This window comes from Heterocephalus glaber, unplaced genomic scaffold (genome assembly GCF_053883595.1).
Source record: "Heterocephalus glaber isolate CG9 unplaced genomic scaffold, H.glaber_assembly_v1.0 deba00000936, whole genome shotgun sequence".
Classification (NCBI taxonomy): domain Eukaryota; kingdom Metazoa; phylum Chordata; class Mammalia; order Rodentia; family Bathyergidae; genus Heterocephalus; species Heterocephalus glaber.
In genome coordinates, this window is record NW_028258172.1 from 3665847 (window position 1) to 3689417 (window position 23571).

Consider the following 23571-nt stretch of genomic DNA (forward strand, 5'->3'; position numbering starts at 1 on the left):
TTCAGTATACCAGGGAGGAATTGACACAATCAGCATCAAACACAGCTTAGAAAATGACAATTTGTTGTAGCAGTTAATCTGTCACCATTAACTGCAGGGGCTAGATCAAAATCTAGGGCCTGCCCAAAATATGTTTCTAGTAAGTAAACCCTTCAATATCGCAAATTTATCCTTCTGGATAAGGATTTAGCAGGGCTTGGGGAGGGAGGGTTAGAGAGATAGAGGGAGAGGGAAAGGTTGGAGGTGAGGCTAGAAGACATGGAAGGATCACACAAATTATGGTGATCTGTTGAAGACAGGAGGAGAAGACAGAGGGAAAGAACACAGACAAGTACAGAGCAAACTACCAACAATAGGGAATGTGGAAATTATATTCACCTTCCTATACAAGTGACAATTGATAAAGATCTAAATATTAAAATAGAAACTCTGAACCAGTTGGAACAGAGGTTAGGTAGAACCCTTGAAGGCATCAGTATAGGAAAAGATTTTATGAACAAAACCTCAGTTGCCCATGAACTAGCACGAACAATCAACAAGTGGGATCTCTTCTTATTAAAAGGCTTCTGCACAGCAAGAGAAACCACCAGCAGTGTGAAGAGACAACCCACAATGTGGGAAAAAATCTTCACCTGCTCTTCCTCAGACAAAGGTCTACTATCTAGAATCTATAAAGAACTTAAAAAGATCAGATCTCCCAAATTTAAAGACCCAATCCAAAAATGGGCATCTGAAATGAACAGACATCTCTCAGACAAAGAAATAGAAACAGCAAATGAATCCATGAAAAAATGTTCAACATCACTGGTCATTCAAGAGATGCAAATGAAAACAACGCTGAGACTCCACTTCACTCCAGAAAGAATGGCTGCTATCATGAAATCAACCAATATCAAATGCTGGCGGGGCTGTGGGGAAAGAGGAACCCTGCTCCACTGCTGGTGGGAGTGTAGACTGCTGCGACCACTGTGGAAATCAGTATGGAGATACCTCAAAGAACTAGGTCTGGAAGTCCCATTTGACCCCACTATTCCACTGCTGGGGATCTTCCCCAAAGAATTAAAAGAATCATGCCACAGTGATATATGTGCACCCATGTTCATAGCAGCACAGTTTGTGATAGCTAAAACTTGCAAATAGCCCAAATACCCATCAACTGGAGACTGGATAAAGAAAATGTGTTTTTTAAATAAAATGGAGTACTACTCAGCCATAAAAAATGAGAAATTAGAGACATTTATAGCTAAGTGGATGCACATTGAGGCAATACTCTTAAGTGAAATAAATAGGACACAGATGTGTAAATACCGAATAGTTTCTCTGGTGTGAGAAACTGAAAGTGTAAATAAGGACTAAATGTATAATAGGTAATGTGAAATAGGAAGAAAAGGGGCAAAGGGGAAGGAAGTGGGAGGGCTAGGGGAAAGGATAGAAGGGAATGGGATTAATATGAGAAAATGGAAAAATAGGAACAAAATCTTTGTAAATAGGGAGGACTGGAAGGGTTGAAGGGAGGGCTGGGCAAGGGTGAAAAATTAGAACCAAGAGAGACTACGTAAAAGTGCAGATTTCCAATGATGAGTGTCATTATATTGTATACCTAAAATGTACCAATGATTAGAATGAATAATCAATAATGCAAAATAGGAAGAAAAGGTCCAAAGGGGTAGGGGTAGTGGGAGGCACAGGGGAAAGGAAAGAAGGGAAAGAAAAAATGATGAGAAATGGAAAAAATGGAATAAAGTCTTTGTAAATAGAGAAGGGTGGAGAGGGTGAAGTGAGGGCTAGGAATGGGGAAAAAATAAGAACCAAGATGCATTATGTAAAGGTACAATTCCCAATGAGAAATGTAATTGTGTTGTATACCTACAATGTACCAATAAAAGAATTTAATAAAGTGCAAAAAAAAAGTGACAATCAAGAGGACAGAGAGAGAGAAAAAATTCAGAATGGGACAGGAACAGGAACAAAGAGGGAGAGAAATATAGAGCCAGAAGGTATGCAGAGAGAAAATGAAAGTGAAAAGAGAAAAAAAAGTATATATATATATAAAACAAAACAAAAAAAGAACTCCCTCAGGATATGTCTCTGCTGTCCTGGTATGCAATGTGGGCAGCAGTGTGTAGTTCTAAGTTGATTAGTCTCAGTAAGCCAGCTGTAGTCTACTGAGATTCAGACTGATTTCTGGCTGCAAGATCCAAGTTGAGGTCCTTGTCCTCCTGAAGGATTAAACTCTGCAAGGTTCTACTGCAGGTTAGAGCTGTCCTCCCCACTATGTGAGGCTGGATTTCTATGGGAGGTGCTGATCCCACCAACTTACCAACCACGATGGTCCAGTGTGCTTTTATTGAAGTTTTTCTTCACTTTCCCACTGGGCTTCAATTTTCAGAGCATCAGAAAGGCCCTCTCTGTTGTTCACTTCTGCTCTATCTCCTGGGCCTCATAACCATGGCCTTTATGTTCCCCCTAGCACCTGTGCTGTGTGGAGTCAGATGCTACGTGATGGCGGCATCCACGCTGCATGGTCTCTGGTGGGGCGCATGTGCTCTGGTCTCCAAACTTTAGTTGTTGAACACTCAGATAAGAAGATCAGTTACATCAGTACTGTAGTGGGAGTAGTGAGTTTAAATATTATAATCTCATCTGGATATCAAGCACTTAGAAATATACAGTATAGCCAGAGGTCTGTTTTTTTTTTTTTTTAACCAATTCTGGTTCTAGAAGTTCAGTCTCTGTAGAATGTTAACAGATAGCAATTATAAAGTTTATAGAGAAAGCACAGTATTTTAGCATGACAATTATATCTTCAAAACATTTAAATGCCTATCTTAGTAGAGAATTGCTTTTTTAATCAGTTATCTGTAATACACTAAAGAACCTCTTACCTAATTTAGTATCTATCAATGGGATGTCATTGAAGAAGCATGTGACATTGTCTGGAATGCTTACTCTAAGCAGCTAAGTGTATATATGTAACATATACATCACATAAGCTTTTTTTTAAAAAAATCTATCATTTGACTGGTAGTCTCTTGTTGGTTTGACATATACCTCTTATCACAAGAAGTTGAAACATAAGAGAAAGTTAGATATCCACCAAAGCAAAGGTTATCACTAGGACTAAGCCTAATTTTACATCTGAAAACACCTGTACACTGAGAAGGCATGCAATAATGAGTGTCACAACTATATGAAAATCTTTGTCTCTTAATTTAGCTTTGTACTAAGAGTATCTTTTAATAAGAAAACCTTGTTTTACCCACAGAAAACCTAACATTTTGATGATAACCAATGTAAACATATATATTTATTTATGCAATGTTTATTATATTTAGCAATGTTTATTAGAGTGTGTCTTCTATAGGGCTATGAAAACTACTAGGGTCCCATTAGTGAATAAAGGCTAGATTAAGATGATTCCAGGCAGCTGCTCCATTCACCAAAAGAAGTCCTGTCCAGCAGTTTTCCTAAACCTAAGGACTCTCTATTTAATTGTCTTAACAAATTTTAGAGGACCTATAAGAACCAGACCACAACAATTACATTATTTGTGACTAATGAAAGACTCTTATTATTGTACATAGACAACAATATGTATTATATTAGTAAAACCAGCCTGACAGCATTTTGATCAGCTAGCAACCTGGGTGGAAGCATGTCTTTAAATCTAATGACATTTATCTATAAGCCAGCTTAAGTTATAGACAAATATTTAAAAAATCTAAAAAGGCAAGAAAGAAGAAAAAATTGTGCTCAAACAAAACAGCTATACATATTATAACAAATTAAATAGACAGATGGAGAAACACACATATGACAATTTGTTTATAAACCAGAGTATATGCAGATGTATTTGGCCAAGTTGAATTATAATAACTTTTTGTAACTTATTTATAGTTATAAATAAGACTTGTCAGAACTTTTTAATAGGTCAATTAACAGATTTCTTTTAATAAGGATCAGAAAGAATAAAACCCCTTTTACATCTATGAAAGCAAAGACAATTTTTAAGAGGCCCTAGGCTGATGGTTTTGTCTGATTGCCGTAGGCTCTTTTTGGAAGAAAGCTCAAAAATTTAGCAGACCATGGGTGCCTTGGCTAGAGAGCACTTCTGAGAGGGCACATAAAAGTATATAAAATATCTCTCCCCAGGAGGGGAAATGGACATAATTGAAAGAAATGGGTGAAGAGAAAGCTGTCCCAGTTATAGCCTAAGGGTTGTGAGAAATAGCAAGTTACCTTCTCTCCAGTGACTCCTTTCACTGAAGTATGGTGCCTGGAAGTAAGGCCAGGTATGAAGTGAAGGACTAAGAGACACAATCCATTGTGCAGCCATAGGCTGATTTTTCCTCTATAGTCGTGATTAACCGGGACTCCTCTGTGGACATGACAGTTTGGCCAGAAGGAGAAGGCAGAGAGTGCCCTGAGGCCCTTTAGTCTTGTTGAACCAGCCTGTTTCTTAGGGCTTTTGCCTCAGGGCGCATCCTGACCTCCAGTGGTTACCTTTGTAATCAGGGCACACAGGGGACCACAATATCGATTATGCCCAAAGCAGCCTGTAAGTAGTACAGGCTAAGAGTTAACGCTTCAATGGCTCATTTTAAGAAGTGAGTCTGACTGAAGCTTATGTAACTCATAGAAGCACCTTATAAGTACTGCAGTAGCATGCAGGTTAGCATGACCTCCCTGCTAATGGCCACAGCAGAGAGAAATGGCCTATGAAGTTGTGGAACTCAATATGAGATAACATAGTAGCTGAGGTCAGAGAAACTCACACCCAAATTCCATTCCCACAACTCCAACCTTCTTAACTAGAAGGACAAGATTCTAATTACAACCTTATATTTTGTCTGTTGTGTTTCTAATTTGAGAATGCTTTGTCCTTTCCTTTATAAGCCTTACCTGCATTAATATCCATAGCAACTGCACAATATGCACATCCTTGCACAGCACATTGTTATCCTTTACCCCAATTTGATTACCAATAAAAAATCAATGGCTTGGACTGATCAGAATCTTTGCTGGTTGCTCAGTACTGGCCATCCTGGCTCCCCATTTCTCTGTTTCTTTAATTCTGTTTTGAATCTTTGTTCAGCCCTGCATTATATACTGGGAAGGAGACTGGAACCTACTGCAGAGGTCTCCACTAAAGGCATGAAAGTCCACTAGGAGGCGATCTAACATTGCATTTCCTTAGCACTATTTAAACCAATCAAGAAAAATTAATATGAAACAGAAGTACAAGACCTTGCCTGCAAGAATAAAATGTCTCATCAAATATGGTTTTTCCATGATCTCAACTTAAATTTACCATCATTTTAACCAAAGACAATGCATAAAAGAGAAACAAGGTATTGAAAACTCAGGGCATATACAGTTAACAAAGACAAGCATGTGCAATTAACAAATGAAGATGACAATTTTGATTACCTAAGTAATCCAGAATCTATAAAACAAAAGCAAACTATTACCTCTATCTGATTATCTTGGTGGTCCAAAATGATGCAGGAGATGAAATATGAAAAATATCTCCTACCCTATTTGATGTCTGACAGACCTAGATTATGTTCTCTAAAACTGAAGAATAAATTCTAAGAACACTGGAGCTTAATAGTAGGAAAATATTTATTGAGAGTATAGCTCCTGAGAGGCAGGAGGGGACCCAAATGGGTATCTGAGGAGTCCATTTTATAGGGAAGTCTTATGGGGCAAAGCCACGTGGGTCCAACCTGGGTTAATGCTATGATCAACCAATAAGCTTACAAGTATGGTCGTTTAGGTAATAGTGACCCAACAGGGAAGGAAGTCACATAGGCACAATACATGGAAAGAACAAAGAATTTCTCAGGTAAGTGATGGATGTGACTGATGCCTGTATAGACTTTACTAGATTAGGTGTTATCATTTATCTTATCCCTGGTGGAATTTCATAGAGCTGGTCCTTTAGTTGTTTTCTCGAGGGTTGGCCCCCAACGGATGTGTCTCTGGCTGCAGTTGTAGTGTATTTTCACCTTTTTCCTGACTCTCTGGAGGGCTCAGTCCTGTCAGATTGCCTATTATATTTCTAACTTAGTTGTCAATAATGATAATAATAATAATAATAATGGTCATTTTTGTTTTTCTTCTCTACTAAAAAGTAAAGTTAAATATATAGATATAGACATAAATGTAGATATATAAGTGTGTGGGTGTATATGTACTTTTCCAGGGAGTGATCTGAGTCTGTCTGAAATGAATATGATTGTCATTCAAAAATTGGATAAGGATAAGTGAGAGGGCTGGTTCTAGAAGAGGGGGCCTTCTCTGAGGGCCTTGTAGAAAATGCTGCTAATAGTTAAAATGAGAGGTCAGAGGCCCTAAGTATTTCCTTACTTCTCACTTTTGCAGAGGGCCAGAACATCCCAGGTTTGCTTAAACTTTAGGATTTTAAATTATGATTTGTATTTAAAATTTTGTACAAATGACCAGCTGTAGATTCCGCAAAGGAAATTTAAAAGTTTGAGTTTAGATATAATCAAAACATTTATTTTCACAATAAAATGATAATTATTTACTTACTGGGTGCAAGGAAGCTATGCTTTATCTGGCCTGAAGTGGGTTTATACCCAGTATCTAAACAGTGAATCCTTTCTAAGAATGCTATTTGAAGACATAGCCCTTCCCTGTCTTTCAAATAAACCCTTAGGGATGCCTAGATTCCATAAGCACTTCAGCATTTTCCATATTTTGAATAGAAATCCCTGTTGACTTGTTTAACTTGTAATTAAAAGAAAGGGTCGGAGTCCGGTGGAAGATGCCTAATCACCCTGCTACAGACAGGCAGGTCTGCCCATGCCTTACAGAGGTCCTGAGTCACACAGAACACGCTGAATCACCCTGCTGCAGACAGGTAGGTCTGTGCACTCCCTACCCTGAGTTGCGCTGAAGACCCCAAATCACCCTGCTGCAGAAAGGCAGGTCTGCCCATGCCCTACCGAGGTCTTCAGTCATGCAGAAGACACCAAATCACCACGATTCAGACAGGCAGCCACCTGGTTCCACACTACAAAGACAAAGAGGACACCAGAACACCAGAACAAGGTACTGAGTACCACTGCTCCCAGCCCAGAGGTAGGGGCTTCTGAGCCATTGTCCCACTGCTCCTGGTCCAGAGGAAGGGGCTTCCCGGTCACTATCCCTCCCACTGATCCCAGCCCAGAGGAAAGGGCATTTGGGCCACCTTCTGTCCTGCTGCTACTGGCCCAGAGGAAGGGGCTTGTGGACCACCATCCCTAGCACCACTCCCGGCCCAGAGGGAGGGGCTTCTGAGCCACCATCCCACTGCTCCTGGTCCAGAGGAAGGGGTTTCCCGGCCACCATCCCTCCTGCTGCTCCCAGCCCACAGGAAAGGGCTTCTGGGTAACCATACCTACCACTGCTCGTGGCCCCTGTCCCACCTCACCCAGCTCAGAGGAGGTAATCCGAGCAGGCTCTAATACCCACCTGCCCTACTCGAAATGAGAAAACACGTAAATAAGTCTCAAAACCAGACTTCAAGATCGCCTACAGAAACCCCAAAGGGAAATGAGATGGAACACTCTGATACTCAACCACCTGGACCCACTGAACTGGCAACAAAAGGGGATCTGGAAAAAATGAAATCAGAAATAACTTCTCAGATAACAAGAGAAATTGTGCCCCTAGTGCAAGACATGATTAATAAATCAAGAGAGGAGCTGAGGAACATGAAGGAATCCCAACATAAGAAACAAATGGAATCCATAAAACAGATGCAAATAGATTTCCAGGACATGAAAAACTCCATTGAAAGTCTACACAGCAGAATGAGCCAATGTGAGGACAGAATTTCAGATATAGAAGGTAAGATTGCAATTAGTGACCAGGACAAAAAAAATTTCTTCAAAATTATAAGGGAACATGAGAAATCAATCCAGCAGCTGCTAGATGATGCAAAGAAGAATAACATAAGACTGATTGGGCTCAATGAAGAAACAGGAGAGAGTGCAGATGACATAAAAAATCTCTTCACAGAAATAATGGCAGAAAACTTCCCAAGCAGGGGAAAAGAGCTTGACATACAGATAAGTGAGGCATCTAGGACTCCAAATAGCCTTGATCCAAAAAAATCTACACATAGGCATATAATTGTTAGGATTCCAGAAACACAACAGAAGAACAGAGTTCTCCAAGCAGTCAGAGAAAAGCAACAGATCACATACAAAGGAAAGCCCATCAGAATCACAGCAGACTTCTGAACACAAACCATCAAGGCAAGAAGAGCTTGGAGTGACATATTCCAAGCCTTAAAAGAAAACTGCCTCCAACCCAGATGGATGTACCCTGCAAAACTATCTTTCAAAATGGATGGAGAAATAAGATACTTTCATGACAAAGAGCACCTTAGGAACTTCGTGAAACCCAAACCAGCACTCTAAAGAATTTGACAGAATATCCTAGGAACAGACATTGAGGATCACAACCCCAGGAAGCAAAGCAGAATGAACCCATCTGGCATGACAAGAAATTAAATGTAAAGGGGGAGAGCCCAACAAAAAGAAAAAGTCATGGCAATGACAAGTCAATACGTTTCAGTTATAACCATCAACTTTAATGGTCTCAATTCACCAATCAAAAGAAATAGACTGGCAGAATGGGTCAAGAAGCAAAATCCAACAATATGCTGCATACAAGAAACACACTGAATTCAAAAGGAAACTCATAGACTGAAAGTTAAAGGGTGGAAAACAATACTGCATGTGACAGGAACCCGAAAAAAAGCAGGAGTAGCTATCCTCTTTGCAGATCAAGTAGATTTCAAACCAACAGTGATTAAGAGAGACGAAGAATGACACTACATCCTTGTAAAGGCAACAATCCAAGAGGAAGAGATGACAATCATAAATATCTATGCACCAAACACTAGTGCACCCAACTATATAAAACAAATACTACAGACATAAAAAGTTGTATATTCACTAATACAATTGTAGTGGGGGACAGCAATACCCCACTGTCACAAATAGATCAACGAGACTAAAAATAAGTAGTGAAATACTAGAACTCAATCAAACTCTTGAACAAATGAACTTAACAGATGTTTACAGAGTCTTCCACCCCACAAAATCAGAATACACATTCTTCTCAGCTGCACATGGGTCATTCTCCAAAATAGACCACATACACATAGAACATATTTAAGTAAGTGCGAAGGAATTGAAGTTATCCCCTGGATATTATCAGACCATAGTGCGATGAAATTGGAGATCCATAGCAAAAGAAGCTCAAAAAATTTCATAAACATGTGGAAATTGAACAACACACTTCTGAATAACCAATGGCTCACAGAGGAAATTAAAGAAGAAATCAGACAGTTCCTTCAATTAAATGACAATGACAGTACAACATATCGGAATCTATGGGACACAATGAAAGCAGTCTTATGAGGGAAATTCATAGCAGTGAATACGCATATTAGGAAAACAGAACGAGCCCAGTTAAACAACCTGATGCTGAACCTCAAGCTTCTAGAAAAAGAAGAGCAGGACAACCCCAAAGCTCATACAAGGGAGGAAATTATAAAGATCAGAGGAGAAATCAATGCAATGGAGACTAAGAAAATGATACAAAAAAATCAGTGGAGGTGAAGCCCACTTCCCCATGCAGCCTGAGCCCTCCCAGCCTTCCCAGACCTCAGGCCCAGTCCTGCTCAGAAGGGAATGGAGGGCGTCACGCGGAAGATGCAGAATCATCTCGCTGTAGACAGGCAGGTTTGTGCATGCCCTACTGAGGTCCTGAGTCACGTGGAAGATGACGAATCACCCCGCTGCAGACAGGCAGTTCTGCCCATGCCCTACGGAGGTCCTGAGTCCCACAGACCACGCCGAATCAGCCTGCTGCAGACAGGCAGGTCTGTGCACGCCCTACCGAGGTCCTGAGTCATGTGGAAGATGCCAAATCACCTCGCTGCAGACAGGCAGGTCTGCCCACACCCTACCAAGGTCCCTAGTCTCACCGAACACAACCCTAATCAGCCCACTGCAGGCAGGCAGGTCTGTGCACACCCTACCAAGGTCCTGAGTCACACGGAAGCTGCCGAATCACCCCGCTACGGACAGGCAGGTCTGCCCATGCCCTACCGAGGTCCTGAGTCCCACAGAACACGCCAAATCAGCCCGCTGCAGACAGGCAGGTCTGCCCACACCCTACCGAGGTCCCCAGTCATGCAGAAAACACGCTGAACCAGCCCCCTGCAGACAGGCAGGTCTGTGCATGCCCTACCAAGGTCCTGAGTCATGCGGAAGACACCGAATCACCCCGCTGCAGACAGGCAGCCACCTGATTCCACACTACAAAGACACAGAGGACACCAGACCACCAGACCAAGGTATTGAGTCCCACTGTTCCCGGCCCAGAGGTAGTAGCTTCTGAGCAGTCATCCCACTGCTCCTTTTCCAGAGGAAGGGGATTCGGGGTCACTATCCCTCCAGCTGCTCCCAGCCCAGAGGAAAGGGCTTTTGGGCCACCTTCTGTCCCCCTGCTCCTGGCCCAGATGAAGGGACTTGTGGGCCACCATCCCTCCCACCACTCCTGGCCCAGAAGGAGGGGCTTCTGAGCCACCATCCCACTGCTGCTGGTCCGGAGGAAGGGGCTTCCTGGCCACCATCACTCCCGCTGATCCCAGCCCACAGGAAAGGGCTTTGGGGTCACCTTCCCTACCACTGCTCGCGGTCCCTGACCCACCTCAACCAGATCAGAGGAGGTAATCCGAGCAGGCGCTAACAGCCACCCACCCCAGTCAAAATGAGAAAACACATAAATAAGTCTCAAAGCCAGACTTCCAGATCACCTACAGCAACCCCAAAGGGAAGTGAGATGGAACACTCTGATACTCAACCACCTGGACCCACTGAACTGGCAACAAAAGGGGATTTGGAAAAAATGAAATCAGAAATAATTTCTCAGATAACAAGAGAAATTGTGCCCCTAGTGCAATACATGATTAATAAATCAAGAGAGGAGCTGAGGAACATGATGGAATCCCAATATAAGAAACAAATGGAATCCACAAAACAGATGCAAATAGATTTCCAGGACATGAAAAACTCCATTGAAAGTCTACACAGCAGAATGAGCCAATGTGAGGACAGAATTTCAGATATAGAAGATAAGATTGCAATTAGTGACCAGGACAAGAAAAAATGCTTCAGAATTATAAGGGAACATGAGAAATCAATCCAACAGCTGCTAGATGATGCAAAGAAGAATAACATAAGACTGATTGGGCTCAATGAAGAAACAGGAGAGAGTGCAGATGACATAAAAAATCTCTTCACAGAAATAATGGCAGAAAACTTCCCAAGCAGGGGAAAAGAGCTTGACATACAGATAAGTGAGGCATCTAGGACTCCAAATAGCCTTGATCCAAAAAAATCTACACATAGGCATATAATTGTTAGGATTCCAGAAACACAACAGAAGAACAGAGTTCTCCAAGCAGTCAGAGAAAAGCAACAGATCACATACAAAGGAAAGCCCATCAGAATCACAGCAGACTTCTGAACACAAACCATCAAGGCAAGAAGAGCTTGGAGTGACATATTCCAAGCCTTAAAAGAAAACTGCCTCCAACCCAGATGGATGTACCCTGCAAAACTATCTTTCAAAATGGATGGAGAAATAAGATACTTTCATGACAAAGAGCACCTTAGGAACTTCGTGAAACCCAAACCAGCACTCTAAAGAATTTGACAGAATATCCGAGGAACAGACATTGAGGATCACAACCCCAGGAAGCAAAGCAGAATGAACCCATCTGGCATGACAAGAAATTAAATATAAAGGGGGAGAAGGCAACAAAAAGAAATGTCATGGTAATGACAAGTCAATACATTGCAGGTATAACCATCAACGTTAATGGTCTCAATTCACCAATCGAAAGAAATAGACTGGCAGAATGGGTCAAGAAGCAAAATCCAGCAATATGCTGCATACAAGAAACACACTGAATTCAAAAGGAAACTCATAGACTGAAAGTTAAAGGGTGGAAAACAATACTCCATGTGACGGGAACCCGAAGAAAGCAAGAGTAGCTATCCTCTTTGCAGATCAAGTAGATTTCAAACCAATACTGATTGAGAGACGAAGAATGACACTCCATCCTTGTAAAGGCAACAATCCAAGAGGAAGAGATGACAATCATAAATACCTATGCACCAAACACTGGTGCACCCAACTATGTAAAACAAATACTAATGGACATGAAAAGTCATATATGCACTAGTACAATTGTACTGGGGGACATCAACACCCCACTGTCACAAATAGATTGATCAACTAGACTAAAAATAAGTACTGAAATACTAGAACTCAATCGAACTCTTGAACAAATGAACTTAACAGATGTTTACAGAGTCTTCCACTCCACAAAATCAGAATACACATTCTTCTCAGCTGCACATGGGTCATTCCCCAAAATAGACCACATACTCACACATAGAACATGTTTAAGTAAGTGCAAAGAAATTGAAGTTATCCCCTGAATATTATCAGGCCATACTGCAATGAAATTGGAAATCCATAAATTAAAACAGACCCAGCAGAAATACAGAGGATCATCAATTCCTACTTCCAGAAACTATATGCCAATAAGATGGACAACACAGAAGAAATGGACAGATTCCTAGATACATATGAATTACCAAAGTTGAACGAAGAAGACCTAAAAATTCTGAACAACCCAATATCAACCAATGAAATTGAAAATGTAATTAAAAACTTATCAATTAAGAAAAGCCCGGGCCCTAATGGCTTCACTGCTGAATTCTACAAGACATTTAAAGAGGAACTGCTGCCACTACTGTTTAAACTCTTCAATGAAATTGAAAGGGAAGCAATACTCCCAAATTCATTGCTGGAAGCAAGCATCACCTCAATCCCCAAAGCAGAGAAAGACCCAACTGAAAAAGAGAACTATAGGCCAATCTCACTAATGAACACAGATGCAAAAATTCTTAATAAGATACTGGCAAACAGAATGTAGAAGATCATCAAGAAGATCATACACCCTGATCAAGCGGGATTCATCCCAGGGATGCATGGATGGTTCAATATATGAAAATCAATCAATGTAATACATTATATCAGTAGAGCCAAGGACAAAAACCATATGATTATCTCCATAGATGCAGAAAAAGCATTTGACAAAATCCAACATGCATTTATGATAAAAACCCTACAAAAATTGGAATAGATGGTCTCTACCTCAAACTGATAGATGCCATCTATGAAAAACTAACAACCAATATCATACTAAATGGTCAAAAACTGAAATCCTTCAGACTAAAATCAGGAACAAGACAAGGATGTCCACTATCACCACTCTTGTTCAATATAGTTCTGGAAACATTAGCCAAGGCAATTAGACAAGAGAAAGAAATAAAAGGAATAAAGATAGGAAATGAAGAAGTCAAATTGTCATTATTTGCAGATGACATGATACTCTATATAAAAGATCCCAACCCCAAGAACTCCACCAAAAGTCTTCTAGACTTAATAACCAAATTCAGTCAAGTAGCCGGTTATAAGGTTAACACACAAAAATCAATAGCTTTCCTCTGCACGAATGACAGACTCACTGAGAGAGAAATAGGGCCAATAATTCCTTTCACAATAGCATCCCAAAACCTGAAATACCCAGGAATCATCCTAACGAAAGAAATCAAAGACCTCTTCTCTGAAAACTATGGCACTCTTAAAAGAGAGATTGAAGATGATACCAGAAAGTGGACAGACATCCCCTGCTCCTGGGTAAGAAGGATTAATATAGTGAAAATGGCCATACTTCCAAAACTGCTATATAAATTTAATGCAATTCCAATTGAGATCCCAGCAGCATACTTCATAGACCATGAGAAAACAATCCAAAAATTTATTTGGAACAAGAAGAGACCCAGAATAGCAAAAGTAATTCTAGGTAACAGAGACATGTCAGGGGGTATCACAATCCCCAACCTGCAACTATACCACAAAGCTACTGTGATAAAAACAGCATGGTACTGGCAAAGAAACAGACTTGAGGACCAGTGGAACAGATTAGAAGATGCAGAAACAACGCCAGACACACTCAGCCATCTCTTCTTCGATAAAGGAGCCAAACACCCTCACTGGAGGAAAGATAGCCTCTTTAATATATGGTACTGGAAAAGTTGGGCTTCAACTTGCCAAAGATTAAAACTAGACCTATATCTCTCATCATGCACTAAACTAAAATCAAAATGGATTAAAGATCCAAATATTAGAATAGAAACTCTGAACCAGTTCGAACAGAAGTTAGGTAGTACTCTTGAAGTCATCAGTATAGGAAAAGATTATATGAACAAAACCTCAGTTGCCAATGAACTAGCACAAACAAAAAGTGGGATCTTTTCTTATTAAAAGGCTTCTGCACAGCAAGAGAAACCACCAGCAGTGTGAAGAGACAACCCACAATGTGGGAAAAAATCTTCACCTGCTCTTCCTCAGACAAAGGTCTACTATCTCGAATCTATAAAGAACTTAAAAAGATCAGACCTCCCAAATTTAAAGACCCAATCTGAAAATGGGCATCTGAAATGAACAGACATTTCTCAGGCAAAGAAGTAGAAATAGCAAATAAATACATGAAAAAATGTTCAACATCACTGGTCATTCGAGAGATGCAAATGAAAACAATGCTGACATTCCACTTCACTCCAGAAAGAATGGCTGCTATCATGAAATCAACCAATAACAAATACTGGCGTGGCTGTGGGAAGAGAGGAACCCTGCTCCACTGCTGATGGGAGTGTAGACTGATGCAACCACTGTGGAAATCAGTATGGAGATACCTCAAAGAACTAGGACTGGAAGTCCCATTTGACCCCACTATTCCACTGCTGGGGATCTTCCCCAAAGAATTAAAAGAATCATACTACAGTGATATATGTGCACCCATGTTCATAGCAGCATAGTTTGTAATAGCTATAACTTGGAAACAGCCCAAATACCCATCAACTGGAGACTGGATCAAGAAAATGTGGTTTTTTTTATAAAATGGAGTACTATTCAGCCACAAAAAATGAGAAATTAGAGGCATTTATAGCTAAGTGCATGCACATTGAGGCAATACTCTTAAGTGAAATAAATAGGACACACATGAATAAATTCCGAATAGTTTCTCTGGTGTGAGAAACTTAAAATGTAAATAAGGACTAAATGTATAATAGGTAATGTGAAATAGGAAGAAAAGGAGCAAAGGGGAAGGAAGTGGGAGGGCTAGGGGAAAGAACAGAAGGGAATGGGATTAATATGAGAAAATGGAAAAATAGGAACAAAGTCTTTGTAAATAGGGAGGACTGGAGGGGTTGAAGGGAGGACTGGGCAAGGGTGAAAAATAAGAACCAAGAGAGACTATGTAAAGGTGCAAATTTCCAATGATGAATGTCATTATATTGTATACCTAAAATGTACCAATGATTAGAATGAAAAATCGATAATGTAAAATAGGAAGAAAAGGTCCAAAGGGGTAGGGGTCGTGGGATGGGCAGGGGAAAGGAAAGAAAGGAAAGGAAAAATGCTGAGAAATGGAAAAAATGGAAATAAAGTCTTTGTAAATAGGGAAGCGTGGAGGCCGTGAAGGGAGGGCTAGGAATGGGGAAAAAATAAGAACCAAGATGCATTATGTAAAGGTACAATTCCCAATGAGTAATGTAATTGTGTTCTATACCTACAATGTACCAATAAAAGAATTTAAGAAAAAAAAAAAAAGAAAGGGTCAACTTTGATTTTTCTGGCCTTGTTAAAATCAACAAAGTTAGCATTTTTATTCAGTGAATAGAGTTTGCCTTCTACATGGGGAAAAGAGTCTCTCATAAAGGTTTTCCTAATTTGAAATACCCAAGTATGCCAATAAGATGGAAAAACCAGAACAAACGAACAGATTCCTAGATACATATGAATTACCAGAGTTGAACAAAGAAGACCTAAAATTTCTAAACAACCGAATATTAGTCAATGAAATTGAAAATGTAATTAAAAACTTACCAGCAAAGAAAAGCCTGGGTACTGATGGCTTCACTGGTACATTCTATAAGACATTTAGAGAAGAACTATTGCCACTACTGCTTAAACTCTTCAATGAAATTTAAAAGGAAGCAATACTCCCAAATTCATTCCTGGAAGCAGGCATCAACTTGATTCCAGAAGCAGACAAAGACCCAACCAAACAAGAGAGCTATATGCCACTCTCACTAACGAACATGAATGCAAAAGTCCTCAATAAGATACTGGGAAACAGTATGCAGAAGTTCATCAAGCAGTTCATACACTCTGACCAAGTGGGATTCATCCCAGGGATGCAGGGGTGGTTCACCATACACATATCAATAAATGTAATATGCTATATTAATAGAGCCAAAGATAAAACCATAGGATCATCTCAATAGATGCAGAAAAGGTGTTCAACAAAATCCAACACCCATTCGTGATAAAAACCCTACAGAAAATTGGAATAGATGGTCTCTACCTCAATCTGATAAAAACCACTGATGAAAAATCAACTGCCAATATCATACTAAATGGCCAGAAACTGAAATCCTTTACACTAAAATCAGGAATAAGACAAGGATGTCCACTATCACCACTCCTGTTCAATATAGTTCTGGAAACATTAGTCAAAGCAATTAGACAAGTGAAAGAAATAAAAGGAATAAAAATAGGAAACAAATTAAATTGTTATTGTTTGTAGACATCATGATATTCTATATAGAAGACCCCAAGAACTCCACCTAAAGTCTTCTAGACTTAACCAAATTCAGTAGAGTAGCTGGATACAAGGTCAACACAGAAAAATCATTAGCTTTCCTGTACACAAACAACAGACATACTGAAAGAGAGACTGTAGAAACAACTCCTTTTACAATAATGTCCAAAAAAAATGAAATACCTAGGAATCAACCTAATGAAAGAAATCAAAGACCTCTACTCTGAAAACTATAGCACTCTAAAAAAGAGATTGAAGAAGATATCAGAAAATAGAAATCCCTTCCTCCTGGGCAGGAAGAACCAATATAGTGAAAATAGCCATACTTCCAAAACTCCTATATAGATTCAATGCAATCCCAATTGAAATTCCAACAGCATACTTCACAGACCTTGAGAAAAAAATTCCAAAAATTTGTTTGGAACAAGAGACCTGGAATAGAAAAAGCAGTTCTAGGCAACAATGACAAGGTAAGGGATATCACAATCCTAAACTTGAAACTATACTGCAAAGCAACTGTGATAAAAACAGCATATTATTGGTAAAGAAACATACCCAAGGACCAGTGGAACCAATTAGAAGATGCAGAAAAATCTCCAGACACTTAGTCACCTCGTCTTTGACAAAGGAGCCAAACACCCTCACTGGAGGAAAGATAGCCTGTTTAATAAATGGTTCAGGAAAAATTGGGTTTCTCCTTGCTGAAGATTAAAACTACACCTATATCTCTCACCTTGAAGTAAACTAAAATCAAAATGGATTAAAAATCAAGGTATTTTACGTATTCTCTTGATGGATAATAAGTGCCAGTGTGGTTTCCTAGTCATTTCCCCTTATTCCACCTAATCATTCTACACAGAATTAAAAAGGAACCAATCCACTTGTTCAACTAACTGGGGGAGGTATTTATTGCATTATAGTAAGAAAAGACATTATTCTCTGAACTTTGTAAACACAGGACACTTAGAAGCCATGGGTATAATATGCTAGCCGGCCAGATTTCTACAAGTACCAATTCAATTCCAAATGAGCTAATCCTATCCAAAAGGGGCAAGAAAATATCTTGGGAACCTTCCTCCTCTCTTTCTAGTTCATGTTTATCTGCCTCCAACATTTTTTCTTTCTTAATTTCCAAAAGAGTCTCTAAAATATTCTGTTTGGGATGTAGCCCTTTGTCAAAGTGGATATACATCTCACATCAGAACCTTGAATAGAAAAAAAGAAAACAGAAGTAAGTTATTTATTGTTGGAGAAATTGATACTGATATTTTCCTTTTCCTGAGAAAATTTTAGTCTGGTAAGTGGGAAGATCTCAAAAGTAATATTTTCATTAAAAGAATGCATGATAGATAATTCTTGTTGGAGCTCAGAAGGCCAGAATGCTGATATATATGTGTACTGTAAATAATGCTAAAGAGAGTTCAATTGGATTAAATACATTAAAATGATCACAGACTATTGTAGTTTATATCTAAATGTCCCTCCAAAGCCTCATGTGCTCATAGATTGAACTTTTGGGAGCTGATTGGTTTGTGGGCCCATGACTATGATCAGTGATTGCTGATGAGTTTATATCTGACTTGCTATTAGGAGGAAATATCTGGTTAGAAGAGATAGCTCACTTGGTACATGGCCTTGAAAATTTTATCACTTCCCCAGTCCTTCCTCCATTCTCTCTATTGCTCTGTTTCCTGCCTGCCATTCCATGAACAGTTCTCTACAATATCCCTCTGCCATGCCACCTGCCTTAGAGCCAAACAACAATGGACTAAAACCTTTATAAACTATGAGCCAAAACAAACCTCTCCTGTATGTAATGGGTATCAGTTATTGTGTCTCAGCAGTGATAAAGTTGACTAAGATTTCTACCTGTTGAGCCTGGTCTATACTGGCTGTATTACTGTCAGAATTCTAGTCTTTTGAGTTCTGAATAGGATCTCCCATCAAGCTTGGCTCACAGCATTCTAGGGCTGCTTCTCCAGCTGTCATCTCCAATCCTTTCTAAACTCCTATAAACAAGTTGAAAAGGCTTCTGAACCACATGGTCAGTTAGTCACAATAATGACCCATTTCTGTTACCAAAATTTGTCTTAGTCAATTTTCTTGTCGCTGAGACACAATAACTTACACCTTCAAATTAAAGGTGAAGAGGTTTGTTTTGGCTGACAGTTTGTAGAGGTTTCAGCCCATAGTCAGCTAGGTCCAGGGGAGGATGGAATGGCAGAGTAGAGCTGCTCATGACATGGCAAACAGGAAAAAAGCAGAGTGAAGGGAGGAGTGGGGAAGAGATTAATCCTTCCAGACCATGCCCTCAGTGAACCTACCACTTGCAACAAATTTCACCTTCTAACAGCAAGTCAGCTACAAACTCATCAGTGGACTAATCCACTGATGATTATGGGCCCATGATCCAATATTCTCCCCAAAACTCCTCCTATGAATGCATGAGACTTTGGGGGGGATATCTAGATGTGACAAACCCATAGCCAGCAAACTGAATGGGGCAAACCTGAAAGAATTCACTGTTAAGATGAAGAGCAAAACAAAGATATTCACTTTTATCACCATAATATATCACTTCAAATTTTAGCTGAAGCAATAATGCAAAAGAATGAAATAAATGGTATGCAAACAAGAGAAAAGGAAATCAAATTATTCCTATTTGCTAATGATATGAGTCGATACTTGGAAAAATCTAAAGACTCCACTAAAATCTCTATAACTGATAAGTTCTACAAAGTAGCAGGACACAAAATCAGTGTACAAAAATCAATACTTTTTCTATACACCAATAATGAACTAACTGAGAAAGAAATCAGGAAAGCAATCCCATTCACAGCCTCAAAAAATAAAACCTATGAATAAATCTGTGATAGTTAATCTTGTCAATTTGATTGCTGCCTTGTGAAGAAACTAGATTAGAAAAGTACCCTTCTGGATGTATCTAGGTGGGTCAAGGGAGTGCAACTTGGGAAATATATCTGGGACCAGGTTACTTCCTCTTTTGCTCTTTCCCCATCCCTATGCTTCCAGGATGTCATAAGGTATGCAGTATTCCTTCACCATGCCCTTCTGCCATGGTCTTTCTGCCTTGGTTCCAATATACCAGGGGCTGAAACCTCTGTAACCATGAGCCAAAATATACCCTTTCTATTTTAAGATGTGCATGTCAGGTATTTTGTTCCAGCAATGAAAGGGTAACTAATACAAAACCTAACCAAGGAGTTGACAGATTGTAGAATGAAAATAACAATTCTAAAGTACATATATAAGCACACAAGAGCCTGATAGTGAAAGGAATCCAGAGCAAAAGAACAATGCTGAAGACATCACAATATTTGATTTCAAAATACATGACAGAGTCATTGCATCCAAACAGCATGATACTGTCAAAAATATATAGCTCAGTGGAATAGAAGAGAGGACCTAGAAATAAACCTAAGCACTTGATTTTTGACAAAGGTGGTGAAAGATACCTTGGAGAAAAAACACCAACTTCACCAAATGGTACTGATAAAACTGAATATCCACACATTGAAGATGGAAACTTCATCCTTATCTCTCACCTTATGCAGAAATCAACTCAAAATGGATCAAAGACATTAAATTAACAACTGAAAATATTAAAACTACTAGAGAAAAATACAGAGGAAACAGTTAAAGATATTGGTGCAGGCAACAATTTCCTAGATAAGACTACAAAAGCACAAGAAAAAGGGAAAATTGACAAATGGGACTATACCAAATTTTAAAGCCTCTGAACAACGAAGCAATATAGTAAAAAGGCAACTTACAGAACAAGAGAAAATATTGTGTTATTAATTTTACACAGAATTAATACTCATACGCATATTAAAAACTCAAAAAGCTTAACAAACCAGAAAACAATCCACTTATAAATTGAGCACATTTTTTGAACAGATACTTTCCTTAAGAAGTACAAATGGCCAATAAATATACAAAAATGGTCAATTACTTTAGCTATCAGAGAGGTGCAAATCAAGACTACATTGAAGAATTAAAAATGCTGGAGTAGAGACCAGCAACAAAATACAGCCTCTCTGATGCTGGGCATGGTGGCCCATACCTGTAATCTCAGCACTTGGTAGTCCAAGGCAAGAGGATCACCATGAGTTCAAGGCCAGTCTGGGATATATAGTAAATTCAAGGCCATCCTGAACTGCATAGCAAGATTCTGTTTAAAAAACATTGTACTACTATTGCTGCTGCTGCTGCTGCTACTACTACTACTACTACTACTACTACTAATAATAATAATAAATAAAGCACATCTTCTCTGAGACCTAGAATCAAAAAAACAATTAGGTAAAGAGAAAAAAGTAGATCTTTAGAACTCAAGAGGGAGCAGACAGGAAAAGTAGAAACTACAAAGAAGTTAGATAAATGAAGCACAACACAGAAAAAAAGAATGAAGAAGTAGGGAAAGGAACTCCAGCTCTTGGGGAGGAGAATCCATGTCTGCTGACACAGGTAAATCCTGAGAGGGTTGGTAGTTCCAGGGAGAAAAAAATGGAATGGGACAGCAGTACTGCCCTCAAGAAAAGCCCACAATTATTGTAAACTCCAAAAACAGTACGGGGTTTTACACTGAAATTGACTCCTTCCACATGGCAGGCTAGAGATGGAGAAGAAATCTAGTACAGTGAGTGACATGTTCGAGAGGGGTTAACAAGAAGCCATTTTGAAAAGAGGTTAAATAATTTAAGATTAAACTACAGAACAACCATACTTCAGAGTTTCTGGTGTCACAATACCACAGTGAATGGGTGGGAGACAGCCATAAGAGACCATCGTGGAGAGGGTATGGGCTAAATGTAAACCTCACTGAGAAGTTTAAACTCAGGCACCAAAGGACACTGGGGTCACACCTTCTTTGATGATGGAGGCCAGGTGCATTGTGTGTGGCTTCCAGACAGGGCAGGGAATGAAAGTACTGGCACTAAGTTCAGCAGACTGCTTGCCACCCCTTCCACTGGCACCCTGCTGCCTACATCCAGCACAGACCTCAGTGGTCTGTTTCCTTTCCCAATCTGCTATTGTGATCAGGATACACCTAGGTTTGGATGATTGCTCCAGCCTGGGGTGTGTTGACAAAGTGTCCTCTGTAGCAGGGAGAGCACATCACAAACCACGGGCTATAAAATTAGGTAGAGAATGCCATGGCTTAAGGGTCCATAGAGGAACATAGAAACTTGGAGAGGCCAGAGTGACTACAACCCTGAGGTGAACATCAAAACCCAGAATGCCCAGCAAGAAAGGCAGGTGAAGATTCAAAATTTACACACAAACTATGACTGTGGAAACAAAAATAGGTCTTTGCAGTAATTCACTATCCCTCCCACTTATCTGGTGGTTTGCAATACTATAGACCCTGGAAAGAAACCACACATTCAAACATATGGAGGCATTTTGGGGGACTCATTTCTTTTTTTTTTCTTCTTCATTTTTGAGGTTTCTTTATTTTCTTTTGCTTGCTATTTTGAATTTTTTCTTCTTTGTTCTTTTCTGTTACTTTTTTCTATATCTATTACTATTCTTTTACTCCTTAACAGGAACTTTTACCACACCAACCTCTCTTCCTTCACATCTTCCTTTTCTTTCTCAAATCTTACTTCTTTCATTTTCCCATTACCTGCCATCTCCATCTTTACTAGCATTGCTATTAAGCTTTATTAATCTTTAAGTATTTTTAATACCATGCTATACTGTTGAATTATATTAATGATGGTACAATGGTTGCATTTATTAGACATGTATTGTGTACAAATATTTGTTTTCTCTTTTGTATATAATTATAAAACTTTTCTATAGATAAGCATGATATAGTTGCTGCTTTGTTGGTTCTTAGGACATGTCCATATCCAGTTTGTCTTTGACTCTATTACTGTTGCTGATTTTGATATTGACAGGGTTGCTGATTTTGATGTTAATACCAATATCTGCTTTGTATTTGTGTCATCATCAATACTGTGGTTCATTTCAGGAGAAATGTGGTGGGCCAAATACTCTGTAATCTGCTTTCCCAAATTAGTGGAGGTGATTCAATCTTGGGACAGAGGTAAAGGGCAATAGTTGTCCACACCTAGAGTGCACCACTGAAAAGAAGACACTAACGAGATCTCCATAGTATCAACACAGACTTCCTACCAAAATTGACCCACAAATCTCATTGTGCACAAGTACATACACAAACACACACATACACACACACACACACACACATTGAAACATGAGAAGAAAATGTAGCAAAATGTCCCCAATAATTACCAACTACCCCAAAGCTGAACCATGATATATCAATGGGGAAGGAATCAAAATGCACATGGCAGAATTATACAAAACAACAAAAGAGGAGACCAAAATGACAGATAAGGTATTCGGTGAGCTCAAATGTGATATAAAAAGATAATTGATGATAAAGCAATCACTGAACTCACAGAAGAATCTAATAAAAAGTCTAGCTGAGCTTAACAAAATGATGCAAAGCATGAGTAACTGATTTAGCAAAGAATCAGCCTCCATGAAATGATACAAGAGAAATCCAGGAGATTAAAAAAAATTGTATTGAAGCTATGGGCAGCAGAAATGACCAGTGTGAGGACAGAGCATTAGAACTAGAAGATAGGACTGACACAAGTGACCATATAGCCTTAGATATCTCAAACACAAGAGAGCATGGAAAATGGATCCAATAGGTGCTAGGTGAAGAAGACAAATCTAAGATTAATTTTAATTAGTGAAAAATCAGAAGACAGCACAAATGGGATAAAAAA

General features: G+C 39.4%; 2 protein-coding genes across 2 annotated transcripts in view; one reads left to right on the plus strand and one right to left on the minus strand.

Moving 5' to 3' along the window:
* The window catches only part of LOC110347169 (profilin-2-like), a 182385-nt gene that overhangs the window by 76836 nt on the left and 81978 nt on the right, over positions 1-23571 (plus strand). The gene's annotated exons all lie outside the window — the stretch shown is intronic.
* The window catches only part of Mtmr8 (myotubularin related protein 8), a 115645-nt gene that overhangs the window by 10840 nt on the left and 81234 nt on the right, over positions 1-23571 (minus strand). Inside the window, 1 exon segment of the mRNA XM_087208118.1 lies at positions 17849-17982. Coding sequence (XP_087064244.1) covers positions 17849-17982 — 134 coding nt within the window.